Source organism: Vitis riparia, chromosome 19 (assembly GCF_004353265.1).
Source record: "Vitis riparia cultivar Riparia Gloire de Montpellier isolate 1030 chromosome 19, EGFV_Vit.rip_1.0, whole genome shotgun sequence".
In the NCBI taxonomy this organism is placed as follows: Eukaryota; Viridiplantae; Streptophyta; class Magnoliopsida; order Vitales; family Vitaceae; genus Vitis; species Vitis riparia.
The window spans coordinates 2,346,495-2,374,394 of NC_048449.1; the positions used below are offsets into that span (position 1 = coordinate 2,346,495).

Here is a 27,900-nt window from a genome sequence, read left to right on the forward strand (position 1 = left end):
ATTAAATGGGTTATATAAATAGATTTAACTATATTTAGAGATGTAACTTGGGTGAGTGTTAATCTTAGAAATGTAACACGGTCAAGGTGGTTTGACCCAACCCAAACTCAATCTAACTTTTAAACAAATTTGGTTAATCTTATTACAAATTTGTATGATCGATCAATCATACAAAATTTCTCATGCTTAAGGTATAGAAAGCAGGGTTATGCATCAAAACTAAAATATAATCTATCTATTAAACGGGTTATATAAATGCCCTAATTATGTCGTGAACACAATTTTACTTGATCCAAATCCATTAATTTCTTTTTCATGTCAAATTTATCATCCCAAAAAGGACCAAAGGGGAGAAGGAATTGAGTGTGGATTTGAATGATGAAAAAGCCGGTTGAAGCAACTGGTCTACAAAACATGAGAACCAAAACAACAGAGAACCAATTAGAAACCAAAATTTTTGCTGCTTCTGCTGGTATTATAATGATACATTTAAACCTTCAATTCAGCAGAAATATTGAATGGGTTATGAGTCATGACTCATGACGAATGGTTAATTGAATGGGTTAAGCGTCAAAACTAAAATATAATCTATTTATTAAATGGGTTATATAAATAGATTTAATCATATTTAGAGATGTAACTTGGGTGAGTATTAATCTTAGAAATGTAACATGGTCAAGGTGGTTTGACCAACCCGAACTCAATCTAACTTTCAAACAAATTTGGTTAATCATATTACAAATTTGTATGATTGATCAATCATACGAAAGTTCTCATGCTTAAGGTATAGAAAACGGGGGTTAAGCATCAAAACTAAAATATAATCTATCTATTAAACGGGTTATATAAATGCCCTAATTATGTCGTGAACACAATTTTACTTGATCCAAATCCATTAATTTCTTTCTCATGTCAAATTTATCATCCCAAAAAGGACCAAAGGGGAGAAAGAATTGAGTGTGGATTTGAATGATGAAAAGGCCAGTTGAAGCAACTGGTCTACAAAACATGAGAACCAAAACAATAAAGAAACAATTAGAAACCAAAATTTGTGCTGCTTCTGCTGGTATTATAATGATACATTTAAACCTTCAATTCAGCAGAAATATCGACTCCATAGCAACTTGATTCTCTAAAGAACAAATTGAATTTACCCAAAAGTTTCTGAACAAATATAAACATGCAGTATAATTGCAGTTAGATATAAAATCCCAAATTCTTGGTGTTTTAGTCTTATTGCCCTAACCCTATTTGGCTAAATTAGACAAGAATCTGAAAGGCAAAAATGTTTCCAGCCGATTCAGCTTCCGTTCAAAACTTGATCAAGAATTTTCCTTAGCCTCAAATCTGAAAATGGTCTGCATCTCTGAGGACTAAACTCTTTTCTGTACTGATACACCATGCCCTTCCTCTTCCATGTCAACCCCAGAGTTTGGCTACTAGTCTAACTGTGAAAGATAATGCCCTTGTTAACAAGCTGGTGGTAATAGACATTGGAAGTGAAACGAGCTAACGGTAACCTCTTCCTGTTCCTCTTCCTCTTCCCCTTCCTCTTCCACGTTGTCCTCCCCAGGCCCTGCTACTTCCGCCAGTCCTCCCACCACCCCGAGATAAACCCTCTAATGCCTTGTTTACAAGCTGGTTTTGCATGCCACCAGCAGCTCGGCCTCTTTTGTTTGCGTTTGTGCTTGAACCATTAGCATCACCAGCGATTCGCTTCCCACTGTAGTTATAAAATTATATTCAACATATAAGTAATGAAGAGTTAATTAGTGACATAATTATTTAAAACTGTGTGTAGTTGCTTTCTCTCCTACCCAGATGATGCAGCAGTTGGGGGGGCTGAAGGCTTTGCTGCTTTTTTCCATGACAAATTGATTTTCTGATCTCCAATAAATGAAGGTGATTTTGAATGCAATGGCTGGATTATGAACAATGTTAGAGAAAACCGAATGTGTGTGACTATTTAGAAAGGCATATAAGAAAACCATTCACCTGGGTCATTGCCAGTATGTTGTTGCAGGTCCGGAGCCCAGTGGCAGCATTCTGTTTTTGAGTCTTCTGCGTGTTATGCACCATATAATTGTGAGAAATAAGTCAGTGAAATAATTAAGCAAGTATGACATGGTTCCTCATCAGCTACAAGAAGGGAAGGGGAGGAGAAACCCACAACAATATCTTTTGCTTCTTCAGTTTTAGCAGCTGCCATAGCTTTGTTGTGCTCTGCGATCCCCTGGGTTAATTTTTTTGAGGTAGCTCTAGATAAATCTTCCAGTGTACTCAGCCTACACTTTCATTGATGATAATGATGTCAACTACAGAATTCTAAAAACTGCTAAAATTTATAATGTGCATATATGCAGTTATGATTAAATATCATTTTTTGAAGAAAGCTCATGGGATATGGGGAGGTATCATGCAGGACAAATTAAGACATTCATGACATGTATTAATATGCCAGATTTGTGGAGAACTCATTAATCGTGATGTTCACTAATCAAGGAGGAACTCAAACAAAATTTGACTATCGATGACTCAGTGTTATCTTCCCAAAACGAGATGCATCCGAAGTCATCCATCTTTTGTTTATATGTAGGCACAAAACCCAATGGCCTAGAGGAAACTTCATGGATTGCACCTACACTATATGATCTTGTTACTAAAAACAGTGAAAAAGAAGAAAAATTGTACGAATCTGTCAGAATCACGCCTGAAAGTATCATCCCAGGATCCAACACCAGTTCCACCAATTAGAAACCATTCTTCCTTACAATCACCCATGCAAAGAGGCTTCCAACCAAAGATTAGCTAGTCATGTTCACAAGCAACAAGAAATAGGAAGCCTACACTTCCATTTGAGAATGCAGATCACTTGATGAGGAAAAAAGAAGGGCAAGAGGAACGAAATAGCAAAACAACATTAACGAGATAGGAAACAACATACTTTTCTTCAAATTGCCACCAACCAAAATGGGATTCACCTGAGGCATGCTATTGCACATATAATCCTATGCTCCTTTAATAGGTGATACCACATCAAAGCATAATTAACAACTTTTGATAACTAAAAATTTATCAATTTACTTAAACTGCATTCTCAATGGAAATCATAACTTATTGTGCCCTTGTTGCAAAGCAGACTTGCAATGACAAATTTCATGGCAAAGAAAGAAAGGAACTTCAACAAATCATATTTATCATCTTTTGTTCATATTGCGTCTTGAGTGTACCTTCTGATATATATGCACAATATCCAATATGGTTAATGTGAGAAACAGATGTACATACTTGTTTGTTATTTTTTGATATGCAAAGAGAAAAAATATATATTCAAAAGGGGTCTAACAAAAGGGAGTGCACACATGTACACAGGGGGAATACATAGAACAACGACAACATCACTAGCACCACACATTAAGTACCCACGCAATCAAAAGAAGTCAAGAATGGAAACCAAACTACAATAGGAATCTACATTAAACCAAGAGAACAATGTATTTACAAATAGGTCCCTCCAAAACTGCTTCTGAGCTCTACACCATCAAAACACCACATATTATGCTCCATCCAAAGGGACCAGAAGAGGCAAAGAGGAACCATCCTCCAAAACCTCTTTTTACTCTCCCCCATAGAATGCCCATGCCAACCCAGAGTAGTCTATTGTTAATAGCTTTGTAGAAAAAGAAAATTTTAAGTTTTCTTCCTTAAATTATTACCATGTTATTATATAAAAGGTATTTTTAAGGTTCAAAGAAGATGACAAGAAGGAAAGGGAGAGAATGATCTCACATGAAAACATAGCAACAAATGTTTTTCAGTGTGCATGAAAAATTGAATCTCAAGCATTAGTGGAGGTGTTAATCAAGTGAAAAATATAATTTATTGAACATTCTATCCTAACCATGATGTTTAACAAAATATTATTGAACAATGCTAAATATTATTGAACATTTAGCAAAATAGTTGGTTCAACTTGGTTCTCAGGTCAAAACAGGAGCTTTTTGGCCTGTTCACTATCACTTCACATGGTAAATGAAGAAGCCTGAATGTCTTGGGACCAAGAGGAGACCTAGAATTCATCTGCAGGCATCCCCATTTTGACCTGGCATGCACACCCTCTCTTTCTCCTTCTCTTCCCCCCTCCCTCCAATCACTTTGAAACCTATTTCATCCTTCACACTATCGAACTCACATCCATCCCCTACCCTTAATAGCTATGATAACTCTGAAGTACACAACCACCAGCGCGCCCCCCCACCAAAGGAGCAGCAGAAAGAAAGAGATGGGAGGAAAAGGAACATGCTAATGATGAATCCTTGATAGCAAATATCAGAGAAGTGCTTCTTTGGGGTTATTTTAAGGTTTGGAATATGTGCACCCTCTTTTGAAGTGTTGTTACACACTCAAACCCCAATTTCATCAATTTACATTGATCCCCACAGATCATGACCTCAGGCAAAAATTGTTCTTCCTGCTAGTGAAACATTAGCCTATGTTAAGAATGCTTTAACAACTGCAATATTTGCCCTCTATCAAGATGCAACCCAAGTTGCACAAGGCCAATCACCTCTCCTACCTCCCATTGATCAGACCCCTCATAATAGTGTTTCTAACTGAAACTCCAAAAGTAGGCCCTAGAAACATCATATAAATAACAATTATGGATCCCTGGTTCACCTGAATCACATCTAATCCACAGGGGAGGCACCTCCCCAACATCAAAACTTAGCCTTTCCCTATCTCTGCTCTTTTTTTAATAGGATCCTAGCTTTTTTTTCAAGCTCAATACAAACTCGAAGCATCTAAAGGAAACTTTTAATGATAGAGAACCATAAAATATTCATTTAGAGATGGGATCAAAGCATAAAAGGTTATAATTTCTGATAACTAAAAACCAGTAGATAAAGACATATTAGGAGTATAACTGTTTCTCCCAGGGCGATGAGTAGAAGGGATCTTAGCAGTTTAGAGGCATGTAAAATTAGCATTCAATTTGTGGGCATAAAAATGAAAAACTAGATGATATGAAGCACCTCTCCATGAAGTCTTTATAATAGTCAGAGAAATCCTCCCCAAGCCTATCTGATGGTTGGCCAGTAACAATCTTGTAGCCACAAAGACTATTTGTGGCATTAGGAGTCTACATAAAAAGACAAATAAGAAAGCATAAATCAAAATAAATTACATGAAACAAGATGTATCCAAATAGGGTTGTAAACATGTACCTTGTAAGCTAAATGGTGAAAGGTGTAAAGTAAGCATTCCACATAAGTAAAGTTCATCTCTTCTCCAGTCCTTCTCCGTGGCACGTACTTCTGACAGGCATAACCACATAGAGGAAACATAAACAAAGAGTCCATGCAAAAAATTAAAACTCATAGAATGGAAAGGTTTTCAAGGCATGGAAATTTAGAAAGTAGTCGTCCAAGTGCAAACAGCTTATATCAGGCAAACAATTTTTTCCTTTTTGATAGGCGAAGAGACAGTATGGGTTCCTTGTAATTAAGGAATGCATACATAACAGTTGATAAAAAAAAACATTCTGAACAATATTACATAAAAGGAAAAATACTAAGGAAGAAATTGCAGCACCCGGCTCATTAAATAAAATTACCTATTTACAGAATTTCATCTACATAATTAATACATCGTCCACAAATAAGTACCTTTAGAAGTTGAACAACAGCTGGAAGAAGCTGACGAGAATCCTGTGGTGTTGCATAGGGTGAAAATTCTGCAAGGTTCTTGAGCAAGTCCAATTTTCGTTCTTCAGGAATCTGAGTCGGTTAACTTCATTAAATTATATCATATGACTCAATATTGTAGCATGAAGCGCATGAAGGAATAAAAAACAACTAGATGTGGAACAAGAAGAACTACTAAACACTCCAAGCAAAATATGTTTAATTTGATGGACTACTTAGGACATTGTCTAGCCACCAGTGGGCACCACAGAGACAGTTTTGAATAGTTTTGAATTCTATGTAAAAACCCAACCTCATTTAGATAATAAACTGAAGCAACATTCTAAAGCCAAATATTTCTTCATGAAGTTTCAAGTTCAGTTAGAAGTTCATCAAATCATTAAAATAGCTCAAATCAGAAGCGGAGACTAAGCATTTGAAAGTTCATCAATTTCTTAACCCTTTTATGGATGAGCCAAGAACCTCTAGAATTAACATCAGCAAAACCAGCTCGCTGGAACAAATATATACAATGTCTAGAAAAATCAAACAGAAGTGGTTAGATCCATGAAAAACATCAGGGAGAATAGGGAGGATTTCTAGTTCTGGAAGCTTTCCAAGAAGGCCTATTCTTGGTTAAATTCTTCTCCTAGAGGTGCTCTAATCTAGGGCCACCTTTCTTTCTGTCATCATTGCTGTGGGAATTCTATGCTCCATCCAAGTTCCTTTTTTTTTTTTTCACACAGTAAGTTGTTTGGAAATTATTCTTACCATTGATCAGTTGATTAGAAAGGCCAGTATCCTGATCAATTGATGTTGCTTATACAGGCAGAGTGAGGAGCCAGCCAATCACATTCTGGCCAATTGTGTGGTTGCCCAATGTCTTTGGATCTTGCTTCTTTCTTTGGGATTGTTTGGGTGATGATTTGTTCCAAGAAGAGTTCTTTTGGTCATCAGGTGAAGGAACCTTTTCAGATGGAGGAAGAAGAAAGTTTGAAAACTGTCCCCTATGCTTGTTTTGTGGCATATGGAAGGAAAGGAATCAGTGTATCTTTGAAGGAGTGGAGTTGTCAGAGTTAATACTAAAATAACTCTGCCAGAAATATTTTTTTTTTTTTTTCGATAGGTCTGCCAAAAAAATTTTCTTCTTTTTCTTTCTTTTATTTTTTTTCTTTTGTGGTCTAGGGATTTCTCTAGGGCTGATAGTTTGTCTAGCTTAAGATCCTGGTTATTGGCCTTTTGTTCAGGCACCATTCTTTTCTTTTCTCCCTTTGTGCCCCGCCCCCCCTCCTCTTTTCAGGTGTTCTTATACCAGCATTCATCCCTTCATTGGTGCTGTATCTGTATGCTGTTCTTTTTTTTTCCTTCCTGATCGGTGTATCTATATGCTGTTCTTGCTCACCAAAAATTGGTCCAAAAAACAAAATGTATATAAATCAAACTCAAGTAATACAAAAAAGCCATATCCACTAATCCATCTCAAGTGGAACGAGCTTTTGGCCTATACCATGATTATTACTTTTTGATGAAAATGTTGCACAATCAAGAAATGACATGTTTGTAGAATTAGTGAAAATGGGGGAATTAGGAAGGCTGAGTAGAAAACAAAGGGAACGTAAGGAGAAGAATGGTGCTTTTTTGGATAATCTAGAAGCAACAGTGCTGCGCTTGACATAAAAAGTACAGATGACACAACGTCCATACCACTAAATAAAATCATTCTTGCTCCACCCACTCATTAATCAAATAAGATAAGAGTTCATTTGGATCCAAGTCCAACAAAAGGCTATCAGTAATTTCCCCTGTTTGGATTCAATTATAGTAGCTTATGAATGTTTTTTTTTCTTTTTCTCTTTTCCTCTTTTTGACAGGTAGCATTTTTTTGGTACTTGCTGGGACTCAAACCGGGAACACCACACATCCACACCCCAACTCCTGGCCACTGTAGTCAGGCCTCAAAGGCGTATTTTCTGAATTATTATGTTCAAATGCACATCAAACTGAATGTTCAAAACTCCCAAATTAAATCATTAAGATGTGTATATCACAATAATGTATTTTATGAATTATTATGTTCAAATGCACATCAAGCTGAATGCTCAAAACTCTCAAATTAAATCATTAAGATGTGTATATCACAATAACCTAAGTTGGCTTCGCATGCCTGCACATGTAGGTTCCCTCATTATATTGGAAACTTCAAAATAAAATATGGAAAATGGAGATACACATGTAATATGGACTTGAAATGAAACAAGAATTTTGGGAAATTACTATTTTTGTAGTAAAAGGACTCACCAAAGAGAAACACAAATCTATGAAAAGGAATTGAGGGAGACTATTGATGTGGCCATGCATCAAATAGCTAGCCCTTTGATGGGCAGCTGAGTGGAGATACATGAATGGCATAGGAAGCCTATCATGGGAGGGCAGGTTAGCATTTTTCATCTTAGACATCTTTGTCATGGATAGAGAGAAATGAGATGACTTTTGATTTAATGTGTATATATCCATCCGGTCAGACAAGCATCATAACAAACAAGAGGAACATTGTAACAATACAACTAAGTTGAAAATCGAAAGTTAGAAACATAATGGTCAAAATTTTGTAGACATCATATGTTTGCAAAGAGAATATCCATCAAGAGCATTTAAAAGCCTGGAAGGAGATTGCAATATCGGTCAATGACACAGACCAAGACTATAAGAACAAAGAAAGATGGTATAACTAGCAGAAACCCATAGAAAGTCCACAACTTATCCTAATAAAGAACACTACCTTATCGAAAACAGGTATTATGTGTTTGTTCAAGTAGTTGAGGAACTTGCTGTTTGATGCACCTCTCTGAAGAAAAAAAAAGGGGCGGTTTACAATAAGCAAAAGTATATCATTATTATCTTGGGAAAAAAAAGTTACAGTGCAGCCTGTACCTTAAAAAGAGGAAGAGCCATGTATAGACAAGATATTAGTCTGTCAATATGATCACCATCTGAAACCTGCAGTATCAAAGGGTACCATGGCAAGGTTAGAAGCAATAATGGAGATAAAACCACAACCTAAGAAGTGGAATTTATATTGCATCCATGACCAACAATACTGTGAGAAACAAAAATGGACATTATTTCTAAGATGTAACTAAAATCAACTAGCATATAGAGATTCTGAAGATCAATAAACAAAACTATACTCAAATTCAGTATGAATGAAATGAAAATTATTTTATGCATAACCTAGATGAGCACTTGAAATGGATTCACAACCAAAATGGATGTTTTTTTCTGATAAGAAACAAAAATTTTCTGACAAGATGAAAGTGACAATTACAAGAAGATCTCCTAGCTAAGGACAAGGAAATGAGAATAATGCTAAAAGTGCATCACCTAAAAGAAGAAGGCTGAAAATTTTAAAACAAATAAAACCAACCAAAATTGACAGCTCTAATAGGGCAAATAGGACCCAAAAAAGGTCCCTCACTGCAGCTACCCTTTTTCAAGGAAATCCAACTGAATTTGTGGACGATGCAATCCAAGATACCCTAATCTTTGTGAGCAAAGCAAGTGAATGATCTCTTTTTGCATATTGGAATACTTCCTAGGACAAGCGCTTTGAATGACTCACTCCATCACATTGGAAGAATCACTTTCCATAAAAAATGGATTTATGTCCTAGATAAGCTTCTTTCAATCCCCACCCAATTAATAAAATCACCATTGGGCAAGCAATTCAAACTCTACCTGAGTGGAATGGGAAATTTAAATGGTGCCACTATTTCACAATATATTTGGCATAGTGCATTTATATGGAGTTTTCCTCACGACAGTCCCCTTAAAATGTTGTTTCACATTAAGATTTGACAAAAATACCACCAAAAAAAAAAAAGACACAAGCATGGGGATGAACCAAAATCCCAGTCCTATGAAAATCAGAAAATAAAATCCCCATAAAGTGTCTCAAAAGAAAATTCCCAAAAGGAAGAAGATGGAGATTAGTAGGACCAACACCACCTTTACAAATTCAGCATGATCCTCCAAGATATGTCTATTCATTCCTTCCATTGACAAAACACATCACAAGCACAGAAATATTCCATAATGGACTTCAGCACCAAGCCTCTAATCTTCCCAGCAGCCATAAGATTTTAAATCCTTGATAGGCATAACACAAGCATTATAAATGTCTCAAAATGGAATGAAATTAAACATGCTGTGTAGCAATCAGTGGTCCACAACTTCTAAAATTTATAGTACAAGCATACATCATTTCAAAATCATCCATTTTCAAGAGACAAGATGATCCAATGCCAGAATTCTATTGGGTTACTACATGCCAGCATAGAGCAAGGGAAGAACAAGAGGGACACCATGAACATCACATGTTCTATGAAAGTAAGACCAGACCACCACAACTTGTCCATATTGATCAGGACATAGGTTGCAATCATATGCAAAACAGCAAGCAGTTTGCAACTAATTCCAGAATGTGGAAAAACAGGCATATGCAGGTTAAGCTCGCTTAATTTTAGCATGATAAGTTAGTTCCTAATGAGGGAAAGACTCCCCTTTTAACCCATAGATGAAGAAACTAACAAAAATAGTACGTCAAATTCAATGTTTTAAAAGGCTAGAGGCTGTGTTGAGGTGCTTTGCCCAAATGATAATAATAATATTATTAAAAAAAATATATTATTCTTTTTGTCTTTGTTTTTTGAGGCTTTAGCTGCCTTGTATACTCCCTATATACTTTGTGGCGTTTTGCCTTTTTAATGCATAACCTTTACTTATCAAAAAAAAATATTATTAAAATAACTTTTTTTATAGGCAACAAAAACATGTACTAAGAAGCGCCAAAAAGAGGGGGTGCACCCTACATACGCAGGCACCATACACAAAACATCCCAAAGCAAGCACCAAACAAAGACAAAGTTAGCCTACAACAACAGGGCAGAGCTAACCACAATAAAGGGCATTTAAGAAATTCAAAATAAAGGAGTTCTCTAATCCTAATAAATCCTGGGACCACTCCAAAAGTGACCGAATAAAAAATTCCTTCAATCTTTGATCTAAAAGCTCTTCATCTTCGAAAGTCCTTTGGTTATGCTCATTCTAAATACACCAAACTGCTTTTTTCTTCTTATCTAACCCCTTAAATTTCCATTCTAGGAGAAGATTTATCACTAAGGCCAAAAACACCCAAACCAAGCCAAAGACTACTAACAAAAATGTTCATAGCTCCCTTGTCTTATCACAATGTAATTAGTTGATTCTTCACTATCTTTACAAAGGTTGCATTTGTTGACCATGGGTCATCCCCACTTCATTAACATATCTATGGTTAAGATTTCCCCCAAACAGTTCCCTAAGCAAAAAAAAACATGTTTTAGGATGAGCACAGGATCCCCATATCTCTTTGGCTGGGAATACTAAATTGTTCTCAGCCCTTAGGGAATTGTAGTACAACTTGACACTGAATTTTCCTCTCCTATCATCTTTCCAAAGTAAAGTGTCCTCTCCTTCCCATGTTTTTAATGGGTAAATAAGCTCCAAAAAAAGGGTCATCTCCTCTATCTCTTGGAAGGGCCTTCTAAATTGAACCTCCCAACAACCACCCCTGCCCCCTCCCCTTTCCCATTATTTTGTTACTACAACATTTTTGTGGGATGCTATCATAAAAAGTGTAGGGTATACATCTTTCAAGTTAAACTCCCCCGCCCAACTATCCCACTAGAATCTTGTACATCTAGCATTTCCTATTTGGATAGTTAATCTGAAGTTAAACTCTTCCCAACCTTTTCTAATGTTTTTCCAAAGACTTATCCCAATAACATGAAAATTAAATAATAAGAAAACCATGCATTTCATAATAACTAAATTAATTTTTTGTCCTTATTAATAGTTTCTAATTTAGTTCCTCTTTTTCTCTTTTAAAATATAATTCCTTTTCATGGCTTTATCAAATAATCTTCAGCACTACCATTTTTCCTTTTTTTTATGGGTAATCTTCAGCACTACCATTACTATCACTAGTAGGATCATCCAAAGAATAATAATCGTATCTAGTTGCTCTATTGTCTAGGGAGAGAGGCTCACTAGATGCTAAAAATCATAGATATTGCTAGTGATTTGAGTTGCTCCTTTTCTTGGGTTTCTTGTTCAGCTAATCAAGTTGCAAACTAGTTAGCTAAACAAGAAGCAATGCCCTTGGTCTCTTTTGTCAAGGATTTTCTTTCTCCTTGAGTGTATATTGTTTTTTTATCCAATGTACATGATTTTTACCCCTTGTGGAATTCTAATGTGGGGGAGTTGGGTTCTTGGTTACCTTTAACCAACTTTTGCACATCTTCAAAGGATTGTTCGTCCTTCTTGTACTCATTTTCAAATGAATGAAGATGTATTGTTTCTGTCTCAAAAAAAATAAATAAATTGCTCTACCATCCTCCACACGGTGTTAATGTCTATGCATTCTTCTTCTTTATCCATCAATTGTAGTGGTCTTTTTCCTTTATTTATCAATAATATATAATTAATTATTATATATCAGTTCAATTATTACAATAGCCAACAACTCCGTCATTTCTTCTTCTCAATCTCTTTCTTCCCTTTCCATTTAAAGGATTAATTATAGCTAACTAACTCTTTACCTTATAAACGGTTTAATCCTAGTCTTTTTTTATAAGAAAAATGGGATATATGTATTTTAACAACACCTAAGAAAAGCACACACCAGAGTACACACTAAACTTGAAGCTAAGCAAATCAACAAATCCTATCATGGTCATTGAATGACCATCATGTACACTCTAACCCTAGTCTTGAACCCAAGACAAAACTTATAAATTTATACCAAAACCTTACAAAAGCATAACTCATAAAACCAAAAAATATCTTCTTTTTAAAAAAAAAAAAGGAAAAAGTAAAAAGCCCATAAAGACCTTAAACCCAGTAAAATCCTTTGAATATTTGAGGCTTAAGCCTCAATAGCCTTGATGTTGTAGCCTCAAACTCACAAGTCTCAACTGGGTGAGGCTTAAGCCTCAATTACCCTATCTTGAGGCAATAGCCTCAAGGTTAATTTGCATAGCGTCACCTTGGGGCAAGCATCAAGGCACAAGCTTCAATAGGCTTTCAAAACATTGGTCAAAATGCACAAGTTATTACTTTACTAGGAAACCTATTAGATAAAAAACCTATGTATCCTACGAATGAATCTTTCCAATTGAAATTGTTTACTTTAATAGGTTAGTACATTATATAGGCAATCCTAAGAAGAATGAAAAGAAAAGAATAAAAAATAAAAAGAGAAGAAAAGAAGAAAAAGGGTCTATACCTTTCCACTAAAAAGATAATAAAGGGGGGGAAATAAGGAAAATAGCTTGAGAAGTGAGAATATTTATTTTTTTTTTTTTTTTTTTTGATAGACAGAGAAAAAATTAAATTAAAACACGCCAAAACAGGAGATGCTCCCTATGTACACAGGCAGTATACAAAGAAAGCCAATCCCAAGGCAACAAAGGAGGGAAAAAACCTAGAAAGGACAAAGTTAACCAACACTCCCATCACCCAACAAATTCAGAAAAGAGAGATAGTCCAAATCCATAATCTGATCAAAAGAGAGAAGTGAGAATATTTAATTGCAACTGATCAAAAGAAAAGGACAACAGCAAAAAAATAAAATAAAAATAAAAAATTGCTAACCCATTCCAATTATTCCTGATTTTTCATATCCTTTTCTTTACTAGTTTTTTGTACGACTACCAAGCCATCAGCTGATACAAAGACAGAATTGATACTGAATTATCCCAGCCAAATCAATACCATAACCCAGTTTGTTTGATACTTAAAACTGTGATGATGTCAGCTATTTAAGTTATTTGCTGCAGGAGTATTACATTATTCACTCATTCCTTAACAAAGATTAAAATTTCAATATTAATGGAAATCAAATAGTTCAACTTTATGGAAATATTGATAAAAATATTTATATTGATGGAACTATAAGTAAAAAATGAAAAGACACGGAAACTAACCAAGAAAACATGGTAATTTTAGATGCAACAATCTTGTTTTTTGTTTTTAAAATAGAAAGTAGTATATAAAAAGTAGAAACTCTTGTACAAAAAATATAGAATTTCCTCTTTGGCAAATAAGTGTTTCCTTTGCCTCTCTAACGTAGAGACAGTTGATCACCTTCTTCTTCACTGTGCAAAGGTTTGGGTTCTTTGGAATCTTCTTTTCTCCCTCTTTGGTGTGTCTTGGGTTCTCTCTTGTTAAGTGAAGGAAACTCTTCTTGGGTGGCATGGGTCGTTTGTGGGTAAAGCTCGTAAAAAGGTTTAGCAAACAGCCCCTTTTATGTATATTTTGGACAGTGTGGCAGGAAGGAAACATGTTACATTTGACAATGAGGAGTTATCGATCCAAAGATTGAAAAAATCTTTTGTATGTAATCTGTGGTCTTAGTTTAGGGTGTCTGTAGATACGAGTCTTATTTCTCTTGTTAGCTTCATTGATTGATTAGGCTCTCAATAAGGGCAGGTGATTTTTTTGTTGTTTTCCCTTTCCCTCTAAACTGAGCCTTTAGGCTTTTACTGTATACTTCCTATATACTTGATGGCATTGTTTTTGGCGTTTCCTCTTTTCTTTGTATACGTCTTTTCTCTACCTATCAAAAAAAAAATATATGTATATATATATATATAGACTTTCCTTATGTCCTCAAAAATTACCCTTATAGATTTTAAATTTTTAGGTAGAAAAAAAAAATTAATACTTGATTTTTTTAATCAATTTTGAACCATTGCACTTTCAATATAAGCCTATAAGAGTTTTTATATTTTATACAAAATTTACTACTGTTTTTTATTTTTAAAAACAAAATACATGAAGTGTATCCAAATGAATATTAAACTAGTTGTTTGCAGAAAATTATATATATGTATACACACACACATATAATCAATAATATAATGTAGATAACAACTATTGCTTTGAAAATGAATTCCAATACTTGAAAATGCATTACATTACATTTATAAAATAGTTTAAATTTCAAAAAAAAAAAGTTATTTGACAATTGAATATATTAGAAAACTTATTTAAAATCTATTATGAAAAATCTATTTCATACTAAAAACAAATTATTTTTTTATAAATTCTAAATATAATAATAAAAATATGTTTAGAGTTTATATTAAATCATTTTCTATTATGACTAAAGCTCGGGAGCACCCGAAGGCTAAAGTCTTTTGGGACCCAATCTAATTAGAAACCCAAGGAGATTGGACAAATGGAAAAAAAAAAAAAAAAACACATATTTTTGGTTCCAATAAGAATTATGACTAAAGCTATAAACACGAGCATAGAAAAATATTTGTTTTTGGAGATATATTACCTTTGAAATTTTTCATTGGTTAGCAAAGAAAAAATGCTTCTCACATATGAACATTATGCAGAAACAAACTAAAATATTTTATGTTTACACAATCACGTAATGCTAGAATTTTAAGCCAACTAGCTCAGTAAGATAAGCAGTCAAGCTCTCATTTTCTAAGAAAGAAAATAAAATATCACAAAAAGGACACAGATATCAGCAAAATATATTCCAACTTTCAGAGAAATGCATAAAATGGACAAGCTTTAAAAGGAAAAAAAAAAAGCCATGTTTTATCATATTCCATATGCATGATCAGAAACAAGCACTTACATCGAATTGAGCATCTAGATCAGCCTGTTCTTCAATGATTTCAATCAGTTCTTGTACACGCTCTGCAGGAGCCTTCTGTCCAAACAAGCTCAAGCTTCTCAAGAAGTCCATGAACAGTTTAAATTCTGCCCCAGTTACATCTTGCAAACTCTGGAGTACATTCAAATCCAATTGTAACACTTTCAGTAACTTGTGGCAACCATGATCACAGCTGACACTCTGATACTATCATGACTAAAACATAGGAGAGAGTAACACAACATATTTAAAACCAAAGCCTTGAAAGAAAAGCATCCAATTAATAGAAAAAAGAATTTAAGGAATTGAATTATATTTCCTCCATCTTATTTATAGGGTGAGGTGGATCAATTCAAAGGATGGGGTTTTTTTGGTTAAGTCTTTATATAGGGCTTTGCAGCCGGTTTCTCTTGCTTCTTTCCCTTCGAAGATTATTTGGAACTCTTGTGCGCAGCCCAAATTAAGTTTCTTTGCTTGGGAGGCTTCATGGGGAAGAGTTCTAACCTTGGACCGTTTGCAAAAGAGGGGTTGGGCTTTGGCTAATAGATGCTTTCTGTGCCAAACTTTTGAGGAGTCGATTGATCACCTCCTTCTTCATTGTGAAAAAACAGTGTGGATGTTGCTCCTTTCTTTATTTGGAGTTACTTGGGTGTTTCCTTCTTCGGTAAAGGAAACCCTTTTAGGGTGGAGGGGCTCTTTTGTGGGTACAAAGAGAAAGAAAGTGTGGCAAGAGGGACCGTTACGCTTGTTTTGGGTCATTTGGAAGGTAAGAAATAGAATTGCTTTTGAAGATAGCATGTTGTCCATCCAAAGGCTGAAAGCTTCTTTTGTGTATTTTTTTTTTTATAAATATCACGAATATATTAAAGGACAAAGGCCACCAAGCATACAGGACGTATACAAACTGCCTCAAAACGAGAGCACAAAAAAACAAGCACCCTTACCCTCCCTTAAGTGGCCGCTAGCCACTCCAAAAAACCTAAGAGTGAAGAGGACTCCTCTCCAATATACACCCTAGCCCAACTCCACAAGGTACAAACAAAAGAATTTTTGAGTTTCTGTATATTTAACACCCCTCCCTTGAAAGCTAACCTATTCTTTCCTTCCATACTGTCCAAAAATACACAACGGTATAGAATTCCAAATTTTTTTCCTCTTTTTCCCCACAAAGGGGCCCTTCCAACTGAATAACGCCTCCTTCACCAACTCTGGGAACACCCACTGAACCCCCACTAGGGCAAAAATAATTTCCCATAAGGCCCTTACCACTATACAATGCAAAAGAATGTGATTTACATCTCCTCTTCACAACCACACAAAAACAACGGTTAGGAAATTGTCAACCCCGTTTTTGAAGCCTATCCAGGGTAAGAATCTTCCCCCACGCGGCTTCCCAAGCAAAAAACGCCGCTTTGGTTGGGACCTTGTCCACCCAAACGCCTCTATACGGAAAGTCGCAAGCATTGATAACAACCAGCCTGTTGTAGGCATCCTTCACCCCGTACCTCCCATGCCCCCCCCCCCCCCCCCCCCTTTCCAAAGCACCACGTCCTCTTCTGAAGATAGTTTGAAGTCCCTGAGCATAATAAGCAATCCTCTAATCAAGTCCAGCTCCCAATCATTAAAGTCTCTATGGAATCTAAGATTCCAACCTCCTGAACCACTGCTATGATCCCACATCTCATTAACCGTTGCATTCCTGTTTACCGCCATCTCATGCAGTTGGGGAAAAGAATGGGACAGCCTCTCATTCCCACACCCCAGAATTTCACTCTAGTCCCTTTCCCTACCTTAAACTTTGTATTTTCCCAACACCACTTAGCTTCCTTCATAATCTCCTTCCAAACCCCCACTTCATAAGTACCCCGGGCTTCTTTGGTTCTCCACCCAAGCTCTTCCTGACCATATTTCGCCCCAATCATTAACCTCCAGAGATTATCCTTTTCAACTGCAAATCTCCAAACCCATTTGCCCAACAAAGCTTTGTTCAGGGAGTCAATCTTCCGAATGCCAAGGCCACCCTTCTCCCTTCGAGTGCACACCACCTCCCAATTAATTAAATGGACCTTCCTCTCCAAGCTGCCCCCTCCCCAAAGAAAGTCCCTTTGTAGTTTTTCAAGCCTCTTTACAACACTTTTCAGCATTCGAAAAAGGGACATATTGTAGATAGGAAGGCTGGCCATAGTACATTTGATTAAGGTGATACGCCCTCCCTTTGAAATATACTGTCTTTTCCACTGAGCTAATCTCTTTCTCATTCTCTCTTCCACCCCATCCCAAATGGAGGCAGCTTTGTGATGAGCTCCAAGGGGCAGCCCTAAATAAACAGTGGGCAGCAATCCCACTTTACAGCCAAGTTCCACAGCCAGCTCCTCAATGTCTTCCACCTCACCAACTGGAATTAGGACACTTTTATCAAGATTAATTCTAAGACCGGAAGCCGCCTCAAACCAAGCCAAAATTCAGCTTAGAGCGGACAATTGCTCTTTGCTAGCTTCACAAAAGATGATCGTGTCATCAGCAAAGAGTAGGTGGGAAACTATCATCTCCTCTTCCCCTCTCCCCCGCATTCTGCAGCCTAATAAGAAGCCCCCTCAACCGCCCTTCTAATTAGAATACTAAGAACTTCCATTCCCAACACAAAAAGATACGGGGAGAGGGGGTCTCCTTGTCTTAGCCCCTTAGAATTTGAAAAGAAACCAACCGGCACCCCATTGACCATAACTGAAAATTTGGCGATAGAGATGCACCACCAAATCCACTCCACCCACCGCGACCCAAAACCCATTTTGACCAGAATTTTCATGAGAAAGTTCCAATTAATGTTGTCATAGGCTTTCTCAATGTCCAATTTACAGATCAGCCCTTTCTCGTTTCTCTTTTGCCAAAAATCGATCACCTCATTGGCAATAAGAGACGCATCCAAGATCAGTTTGCCCCTCACAAAGGCGTTTTGGTCCCCGGACACCACCTTATCTAACACCTTCTTTAACCTATTCGCCAACACCTTAGCCAAAAACTTGTACAAGCTCCCTAACAAGCTGATTGGCCGGAAATCACCCAAATCTTCAGCCCCTCCTTTCTTAGGAATGAGGACTATAAAGGTGGAGTTAAGGCTGTTGGCAAAAGAACACTGGTCATAGAATTCTCTAAACAATTCCATAATCTCCTCCTTCACTAACTCCCAGCTTGATTGCCAAAAAGCGATTGTGAACCCATCCGGGCCCGGAGCTTTATCCCCATTCATACCCATTAAGGCTGTGTAAATTTCCTCTTCAGTAAATTGCACCTCCAGAGATTCAGCTTCACTGGAACTTAGACATTTAAAGTGCACCCCCTCAATATCCGCCCTCCAGCCTGGTTCTTCAGAAAGCACCTGCTGAAAAGCACTCACTATTCCCTCCCTCATCTCCTGCTCCTCCGTCATCCAAACTCCATTAATTTTTATTCTATCCATAGAGTTGTTCCTTCGATGAGCATTAGCCATCCTATGGAAGAACCCAGTGTTTCTATCTCCCTCCTTAAGCCACAATTCCCTTGACAATTGTCTCCAGTGTGTCTCCTCCAATAAGACCCATTTTTTAAAAGAGTCCTTGGCTTCTTTTTTCAGTTCAGTTTCATCTTTAGACAAGCTCCTTTCCCTTTCCACCCCATCCCAAAATTCCACTTGTTGCAGGGCTGAGTTCTTGTTAGTTTCCAGCCTTCCAAACACCTCTCTATTCCACACTTTAATCTTATGCTTCAGCACCTTCATTTTAGTGGCTAGTCTGACACTGGCCCTCCCTCTAACCTCAACTCCCTGCCACCAGCCCATCAGAAGATCCGTGAAGCCGTCAGCTTTAAGCCACATATTTTCAAACCTAAACGGGGACGGACCTCTCCTTAACCTTCCCCCCTTCAACACAATAGGAAAGTGATCTGATGTCGGTCTGGGCAGCCTACATTGCACAATCTCACTGAAGTGGTCAAGCCAACTCTGGGTCACCAGGAACCTATCCAATCTGGCCCACGCCTGATTATTCCTCCCCCCACTCCAAGTAAGCATCCCTCCTTGTAAAGGAAGATCAATGAGTTCTAAATCATCAACCACTTGAGCAAACCTCCTCATTGCACTCGTTAATCTCCCCTGATTACTTCTTTCCCTCAGTGACAGGGTGACATTGAAGTCGCCCCCTATACACCATGGATCCTCCCAAATGCCTCGGATTGCTCCTATTTCCTCCCACATCCACTCCCTGTCCTCTTTAGAAAATGGCCCATAAACCCCAGTAAACATCCAGACTAGTCCGTCTTCCACATTCCTCATCCTACAAGAAATTGAGAAGCTCCCCACTTCCATTTCCATTATTTCCAAGGTCCTCTTATCCCAGCAGATCAGAATCCCTCCCGCGGTCCCCTGGGCATCCAGAGTACCCCAATTAAGAAACCTACCAGTGCCTAGGCTTCGCACCAGCCCCTCTGTCATTGCCTGGATCTTGGTCTCCTGGAGACAGAACAAATCTACTCTTTGACTCCTGATCAAAGCCTTGATTACCTTTCTTTTTGAGCTGTCATTAGCTCCCCGAACATTCCAGCTCAAGATTCTAAGCTTCATTTTACCACCATAATCTGACACCCTCCTACTAACATCCCACTCTTTTGCTTCTTTCCCCCCTCGTAGTTAATAGAGCATTCCGACCTTTTCAACTCCCTTTCAAACTTGGATTTTTTTAAAAGGTTTTTACTGTGGACCTTTTCCCTTCTCTTTCGGATTTTAATCAGAAACTCCAAAATTTCTTTCTCCAGACCTTCTGTAGAAAATCCCAAGAACTTGCTAAATTTGGCCAACTCACTCTCCTCCCAATTTTCCTCCTCCCATCCCTTTCCATCACATGGCAACGAATGGGCTAGCCTCAACTCCTTGCCACTGCTCACCTTGCAGGCGCTTGGGCCCTCCCTCAAATCCCATCGGTAAGCATTTTCCTCTTCTGAGGGTCCCAAGGGGAGAAGCATACGTAAGGGAGTTTCTTTCAAATGGGTTACCCCATCATCCCCAAAAATGTCGCAAAAATCCCCCAACGGGGTTCGACCAAAAAAGAGAATAGAAGAAGGAGAGGGCCCAGATGCCATTAAGTCACAAGGGATAGGAACACACCCGTACCTCGACGCTTCTTCAATTAGGGCGCAGTCGGTCCTTGACTTCTCCGCGAGACAGGGCTCCATTTCATCTTGCCTCCGCCTGCCATCATAATCCCAGAAAGGGAAGCCTTCAACATCTAACTCCTTCAGTTGACTTGGGCTAGCCCACACAAGAGGCAAGGCCACTCCAGCTGGATCAAGACAATCTTCCCTCCCAGATAGCCCACCCGCCTTAACAGACTCCGTAGGCCTAATACCCTCTAAGAACGAAGGCCCTTCTGATGACGATGGCCCACTAGAACTCGGCCCGGCCTTAGGCGAGTCAAACCCGTCGGGCCTACCACCCAAGTCAAGGCCCTGATGTGGCCCAGAAGGCCCAAGCCTCCCAGGCAGCCCTTCTTGGTCCCCCAGACCCGACCCTTTTGGGCCTCGGGACCGAGCCCAAAGGGTCCCGACCCACCTATCTACTCCCTCGTCCCATCAGCAGCCTGCAAGTGAGTCTCGAGCCTCACGCCTTCCACCACTTCCACCACGCACTTACCCGCGCGTGTAGCGACATCACCCTCAACCCCACCTGCAGCGTCACCGCTATTCTTTCCCCTCTTTTCTGCCGGCAGCACTCTCATTACCGGCCTAACCTCCCACCATAGGACAAGCGAGTAGCTCACCCCCTCAACCCCAATTTCTAGCGTGCTAGGGAGCTCCTCGCCGGATATTTTCACCAGAATTCTTGCCCACTGCAACTCTTCCAACCTCTCCGTCTGAGAATCCGTCACTAAAAACCCCCCGCACTTATCCCCAACTATTCTAAAGATGTCCCGATCCCACAGCGAGACGGGAAGCCCCACGATTCTCACTCAAGCCTCACTCTTCTCCTCTCCTTCTAACAGACACCCCGTCCTAGGGTTCCACTTCTCCAGTCGCAGCAGTGTCTTCCCTACCAAAATCCCTCCCATATTAACGGCTTTTTCGGCTTCAGCACTCTTCTCAAACTCTAACAACACCTTACCCCTTTCCAACTTAGCCAAACCTAAATTGCCCCTCAGCCCCCATGCTCGAGCCATTTGGTTCCCCCAACTCCTCAAATCCTCCCCCTTTACTGACTTTGGATCCCACACTCCAACAATGCACTAATCCAGTCTTTTTAGGTTTTGGCCAAGGTCCTTGTGACTTACTTCTACCCTAACCACTGACCTGCCATTGCGTTTCTGACCCTTCACCACTTCCGCATAGCTACTTCCCACACATGGCACCATCGGCATCTTCTCCTTCTTCTGACTCTTCCTCTCCGTGGTATCAACCAGCGTCTTGAGTATTTCCAACATCGCAATCCAGCCCCCTTTCCCTCCATTTCCTTTGGGGATAAAATTATTATACCTTTTTTTCTCCAGATCCTCTACACCCAAACGGATGAAGCTTCCTCCCTTATTCTCATCCCGCAACAGTGAAAAGATCCTCCCTCTCTCCCTCCAGTTTCTGACCCATCTGCCTGTTCGGGTATCCTTAATACACAAGGCTAACCCTTCCACAACAAACCCTAGGCTCTCCGGCCCCATCTTAATCCACGAGGAAACCCCTTTCTTCCTTTCCTTAATGAAGACTTGCGTTTTGCCTTTTTTCCTCTCAACCTCGATTTCGAAGGTCTTCAACTCCACCTCGAAGCTTCTCCTCCACCAACTGGTACAAGCTTCCAAGCCACTGAAATCTGTCTCACCATCGCTCGCGAACAGCTCCGCTGGATCTCCTCCCTTACTCCCTCTCACTCTCTCTACAGCCCCCTCTCTCTCTCTCTCCTCCATCTTGAACTCAGAGGCTCCTTTTGTGTATTTACTTTGGTCGGAAACCAAATTGTGGATAAAAGATGGTCCTTCAACCTTAATAGATTTTGTAGATTGGGTGGGTTTGCAATGAGGGAGAAGGTTTTTTGTTTTTCCTTGTTGTTTTGGGTCCTTTTGTAAGGGGGTGAGTATCTCTATACTGTAATTCTGTGGGTCGCTATTTTAGCACCTCTTTGCAAAATAATTCTTTTACTTATTGATCAAAAAAAAAATAGCATTTTACAGAACTGAGAAGGGAAAAAAACAGTCTATTCCCTTTTTCAGTTCTACAAAGGAAATTGAAGTGAAAGTCATTTTATCCATACAACCGTACCTCCATAATAAAAAAACACCAATATTAATTACAATGGATTAAGTTATTCATTATATGTTCACTTACCTATCTATTCATCATATGTTAAAGACAACATTATGAAAAATCAGTTAAAATTCACAACTGATTGAACCACAATTTCTTATGATGATGCTGCTAGAGAGAATTCCTATGTTTGGTGAGAGTAGCTGGTAATTGTCTATCATCCTACTTTTCTTTTTTATTTTTTCTTTTTTCATTTTTTGACAGGTCGTTGTCTTTGTCCTACTTTCTGTTTTAGTGCAAATTGAAAGTTTTATTGAAGCCTAGTGAATCTATTAAAATTCAATTTACACCACAATTCTAAACACTGGAATTGCAAAATATCAATTCAATTGCTTTCTTCCCCAACCCACAATCTTTCCACTCCAAAAAGTGAAAGGAACTTTGTCAAAATAGGTTAAAGAAATTGAAAATATACAAGAACCAAAGTTAAAGAGAAATATGACGTAAAGAACAAGAAGGGAAGCCTACTTTTTTCACCAAATCAGTTATATGCCTCTCCATTTGCTCCTGTGGCTTCAACAGTTCTGCTTTAAGAGGAAACACCTGCAAGATACTTTGCTTATGGTTGAACAACAGTGGAAAATAATATATATAAGAAAATAATATCAGAAGTCCTCCCACCCTTATTTCTTCTTTAAAAGGCAAATCAGAGATGTAGATGGGTGCCAATAAAAAACAGGGGCATAATCCATGTACAGAAGAAGTATACAAGGGCCCCAAAGGAAAGGAACCAAAAAGAAATAATAGGCACCCAATCAGTCTAATCACTCCCCATCTTATGGATAAAATCTAAATAGGACATATTCACATCTCCTAAAGAACCCATAGACATGCAAACAAGGTTTTAAATACATCTTTCATTGCTAACTCTGTTTACACCAAGCATATTAAATCCCATTGTTATGTTCTTTCTTGAGACATCAAAACAAAAACAGAGGGGTCATCCTCCACACCATCTTTTGACCCTGGCCCAAAAGGCTGTCATGCCATCCATGGAATATATCTTTTACTGACTAAGCAAGAACTCAAGATGGGCTCCAACCCAAGAGAACAGCAAAGACAATAACTCCGAGCCCAATTATAGTAGAGGAAAATATAGTTAGTTGTCTCACCTTATCTCTGACAAAGCATAGAACCTTTTCACGAATGATTTCATCAGTGCAGGGTTCTTCAGAGCTCCCAATATGCTTAAACAGAGATGTTAAAGAGGCTGCAACAAACACATCAGTGACTATATCAATAACTGACCCAAACAAGGAGCTTCATTGCTTAGACTAAAACAATCTGAGAAAGTGACGTCATATGCATTACTAGAATGATAGTTACAATAGCATAAAAAAAAATCCAAAATATGCATATATCAATTGTGTGAATGTATAATATGACTGTAATTTGAATCTTGCAGTAGTAATTAGCCTTGCAGGGAATTTTGGGGATAAGCCTCTAAGCTTCTGGAGCTAGTCTCTGAGTTCCATCCTTGTTGGCTGAGGCAGAGGTGCCTATGCAAGTGATCATGAACGTACTTTACAAGTCAAGTTTAGAGAACCCATTGCCGGTGAACTGGTGGCAATTATAGGGAAGCCCAAGAAGATGAAGTGAATGGGAGAGATTTGGCAGGGTTTAAGTACAGAAATTTGGCAAGTTGGTGAACATCAACAGTTAAGTTTCCAACTGATTGCTGAGGCAAATTAAAGATCTGAATGGGTCTTTGGAGCTCCTTTTAAAATGGTTTGAGAAGGAAGCTATACCGCCCATAAGAGACCTAGAGAGGTGCTGGAAAGAAAGGGAGTCACCAAAGTCAAAGTGGAATCCCGGTAGCCTATCAAGTGGATTGGCTAGAACTTTAATGAAATAGGAGGATGAGAGAAGATGTTGGAAGTCTTTGAGATCTTTGCATTGAAGATTGTGCGATTTTGGGAGTGAGAAGTATGTAAAGAAGAGAATTAATAAAATGTAGAATAGAAATATGGAGACAACAATGGATGAGATGGTGAGAAATTACACAGTTTGTTTTGTTGACAAAGGAGGTAGCTTTATTTCACTTTCTCACACAGATTTACAGTTCAACTAATGATGGAGAAAAGCAATTATTGCAGGACAATTGGAAGAGAAGCAAGTACAATTCTCCTTCGTGTTTGGGGGTGGTGGGGAAATTTCACTGTTGAGAGAATGGTTTCCATCTAAGTCCTTCATAGAGGTTCCTCAAACTTTGTTGAAAAAAAATCCCTTCCTCTAGAAGGGAGCACTTATATAAAAATAAATAATAAAAATAAAAAAAATAAACAAAAAACTCATCTATGCCTAGGTTGGATAGATTTAGTAAGGGAAATTTGGGAACAGTACTTCTCAAATGTGGATCGATCAGTCCAACATAGAACAGTCTCAGATCATGTTAATGAACCAAGCATGACACTACTTCAACGGATCAAAGAACAACACCCCCCCCCCCCCCCAACCAAAAAAAGCTGTACTATTAATATTAAAGATCCATCAATTATTTGATATCGTGATGTGATGTTACCGTCCCTCCTAATATTAAGCGGCCAACCATGACTCCGCTATTTGTTATTTGCTGCTGTTATCTTTTTTTTTCCTTTAATTTTATCAATATAATAAGATAACAGCAGCAAATAACAAATAAATTCAAAAATAATACTCTACAATCTAAACATGGAGCAATATAAGTAGAAAGCCTGTTACTAAATAATGAAATTTATAACAAGATTTTTAATCACCACAGGAAAACGTACCCTTTACATCCTGACGCAACAGAGATAAAAGGGCTTTATGAACCGCATCACGTTCAACATTTTCTCCTATAATTGCCAAGGATATTTAAAAATAAGACAATGCAAACAAGGAAACAGCTCTTAAAAGCTAAATTTGAACAATGAAAAATAACATCACCAGCTGTAAGGAGCTGTCCAAGAATGTCAACAATTTTAGACACATATTCTGGAGTATCCTTGCAAAATAGTGGAAGTCCTCGGATTGCTTGAACCCGGACCTGCAGTCATTAGTGGAACAGTAAAAGAAACATCAATTATATCTCTCAGATGCTATACATAAATGCTTACTGTATGCATCAATTTTAACTTTCAGAAACTATATAGAAATGCATACTGCATACACTTACACATAAAAAGGAGGCACATGTCTGTCACAAATACGATAAAATGGGAAAGCTGCTAAAATGTATTGGCACAAAAATGCTGAAACCCAACGTTCTGGAGCTTAAATCTCTGTTGTGCCAGGGAATCCAGATCGCCAAATTACAGTTCCATGAGCTTTTTTGGTAAGGGCTTCACCAAAGATACCTATTCTCAGTTTTCCAGTTTATTTTTTGATAGGAAAATGAGAACTAGTGTTAAAAGCGTCTAAGAGGAGAGACACCAAAGTACACACAAAGTATACAAAATACAATTTTCCAGTTTATTCTTACTATTTATTCTAGTGATGGAAGATTATAGTAGACTACTTTCAGGGCAGTGAAAGGGGTGAGGTTTTAGTCTCTTTCTGGATTTGGAAGTTAATAAGAAGAAAGGGGAGAAATAAAAAGAAAGATCAATTTCACTTGTGTGGTTGTGATAGAAAATGGAACAGAAAAGAAAATATGACAGAAATTAGGAAAAAATTCAAGTCGCGTTCGCAATGGCAGAATTAACATAAGAATCGCTTTCATTTTTTGAAAACGGAATAAATGAAAATAACACCAAAAAAAAGAAAAAAAAAACATGTTAGAAAACTTAGTTAATGGAACATGAATTGGTTTGGAAAAATGGGTGTTCAGTGTTTGCATTCTCAAAAAAAAAAAATGCTTCTTAAAAAAAATTCTCAAATGGGCTCTTCTACATTTTAGAACTCCACGTTCTCTGCTCCGAAAAGTGAGATCAAGTTGGCCAAAGAAGGGCGATAAATTTATCTGGGTCACTTATCTAATTTCCTTCCCATTTCTTTCCTAGTTGTTTCTAAAAACAAAAATAAGTAACGTGTTGGATACCACAATTTCAGGGAAGATGATTTCTCATTTGTATATGCCAACATCGAAATTCCTAATACAATTCACAGATTTGACAACACGATACTTAGCAAAACATAAGATTATCTCGCCACAGTCCGCATTAACAACATATAATCCACGCAATATCAAAGAGAACAAACATTCACTCACCCCAAGTTCCTCCTCCTCGCACAAATCAAAATGGGCAAAGATCGCTCTTTCGGACAAGCTCGGAAAGTACTTGAAGAACCTGGGAATAAGCTGCGCTGCCAATTGCTTTGCCTTAATGCTACCTTTGGCAGCCTCGATTATGCCCTCATAGTCCTTCAAATTCTATAAAAACAAAAGAACCCGGAAATCACCGGATTGAATGGCCCTAATACCCTAAAAAACAACAGTGAATTGATCGTGAGTGGAGTTGGGAAGTAACCTGGGACTTGTCCTGCGACTCGTTCAGATTCTCGCCATACTGGTAGAGCTTCTCGACGTCGGTAGAGTCATCGGAAGCGACTGCCATTGGAGAGGTGTGAGAACTGTGGAGAGAATGGCTTGGAAGAGATTTGGAGAGAGAGTGAATTAGGGTTTTGTTATGGTGAGCTTGAAGTATCTGGTTTTCCTCTAAATTCTTTTAGATTTTTTTTATTTTCTTATTTTTGGCACTTGAATATATTATTTGTAATAAATATTATAAAAAAAATCCTGTTATTTTATAAATTGACCAAAAAGACAAAGAAGTAAATTGAAAGAAATACAAAATTTAATTATAAATACAATAAATAAAATTTTAAAATTATATTTTAAATTTTATAAATATTAAATATATTTAATAGTGCTAATTCTATTTATTTTTTAAATAAAAATAAAAATGGAAACATGTTTAATGGTATATAACAAAAAAATAACAACCTTTTTTTTATAAGATTTTTTAGATGATTTGCCCTCCTACATATGTAAGATTGAAATTAGAGAATATTCAAAGAATTTTTTTATTTTTGATGGAAATTAAAAAAAATTAAAAAAAAAAAAACGAGATTAGAAGTTGTATAGTAAGAGAATCTAGTCCATAATTGTAGACATAATGTATGTTAAAGATCATTGACCGATATTCCCCTTTAAAAGATACCAATCTTTAATCATTGTAAGTGAAAATTTTTCTTAGGCAAAGGTTCGGTGAGAAGACCCATTGC

The 27,900-nt window shown here is 37.7% G+C and overlaps 1 protein-coding gene across 1 annotated transcript; it reads right to left on the reverse strand.

The window, feature by feature from the left end:
• Positions 1-1,035: 1,035 nt before the first annotated feature.
• Positions 1,036-27,299, reverse strand: LOC117908986 (apoptosis inhibitor 5-like protein API5). The gene is made up of 16 exons (XM_034822865.1): positions 27,144-27,299; positions 26,885-27,046; positions 25,621-25,720; positions 25,464-25,529; positions 23,826-23,923; positions 23,182-23,256; positions 15,382-15,531; positions 8,616-8,681; positions 8,464-8,529; positions 5,667-5,777; positions 5,226-5,315; positions 5,034-5,140; positions 2,171-2,285; positions 1,996-2,061; positions 1,818-1,921; positions 1,036-1,723 (listed from the first exon to the last, which is right to left on the reverse strand). Exons 1-16 carry the CDS (start codon positions 27,228-27,230, stop codon positions 1,510-1,512), a joined length of 1,677 nt encoding a protein of 558 aa, XP_034678756.1. The 5' UTR covers positions 27,231-27,299; the 3' UTR covers positions 1,036-1,509.
• Between the last annotated feature and the right edge of the window lie 601 nt (positions 27,300-27,900).

Excerpts from the sequence above, each read along its gene's own strand:
- LOC117908986 (XM_034822865.1), bottom strand. The coding sequence starts at position 27,230 with ATGGCAGTCGCTTCCGATGACTCTACCGACGTCGAGAAGCTCTACCAG. Across the intron at positions 25,530-25,620 it reads TGGACAGCTCCTTACAGCTG|GAGAAAATGTTGAACGTGAT; the intron begins GTGATGTTATTT and ends TGGCAATTATAG. Across the intron at positions 8,682-15,381 it reads ATCTAGATGCTCAATTCGAT|GTTTCAGATGGTGATCATAT; the intron begins GTAAGTGCTTGT and ends TTGATACTGCAG.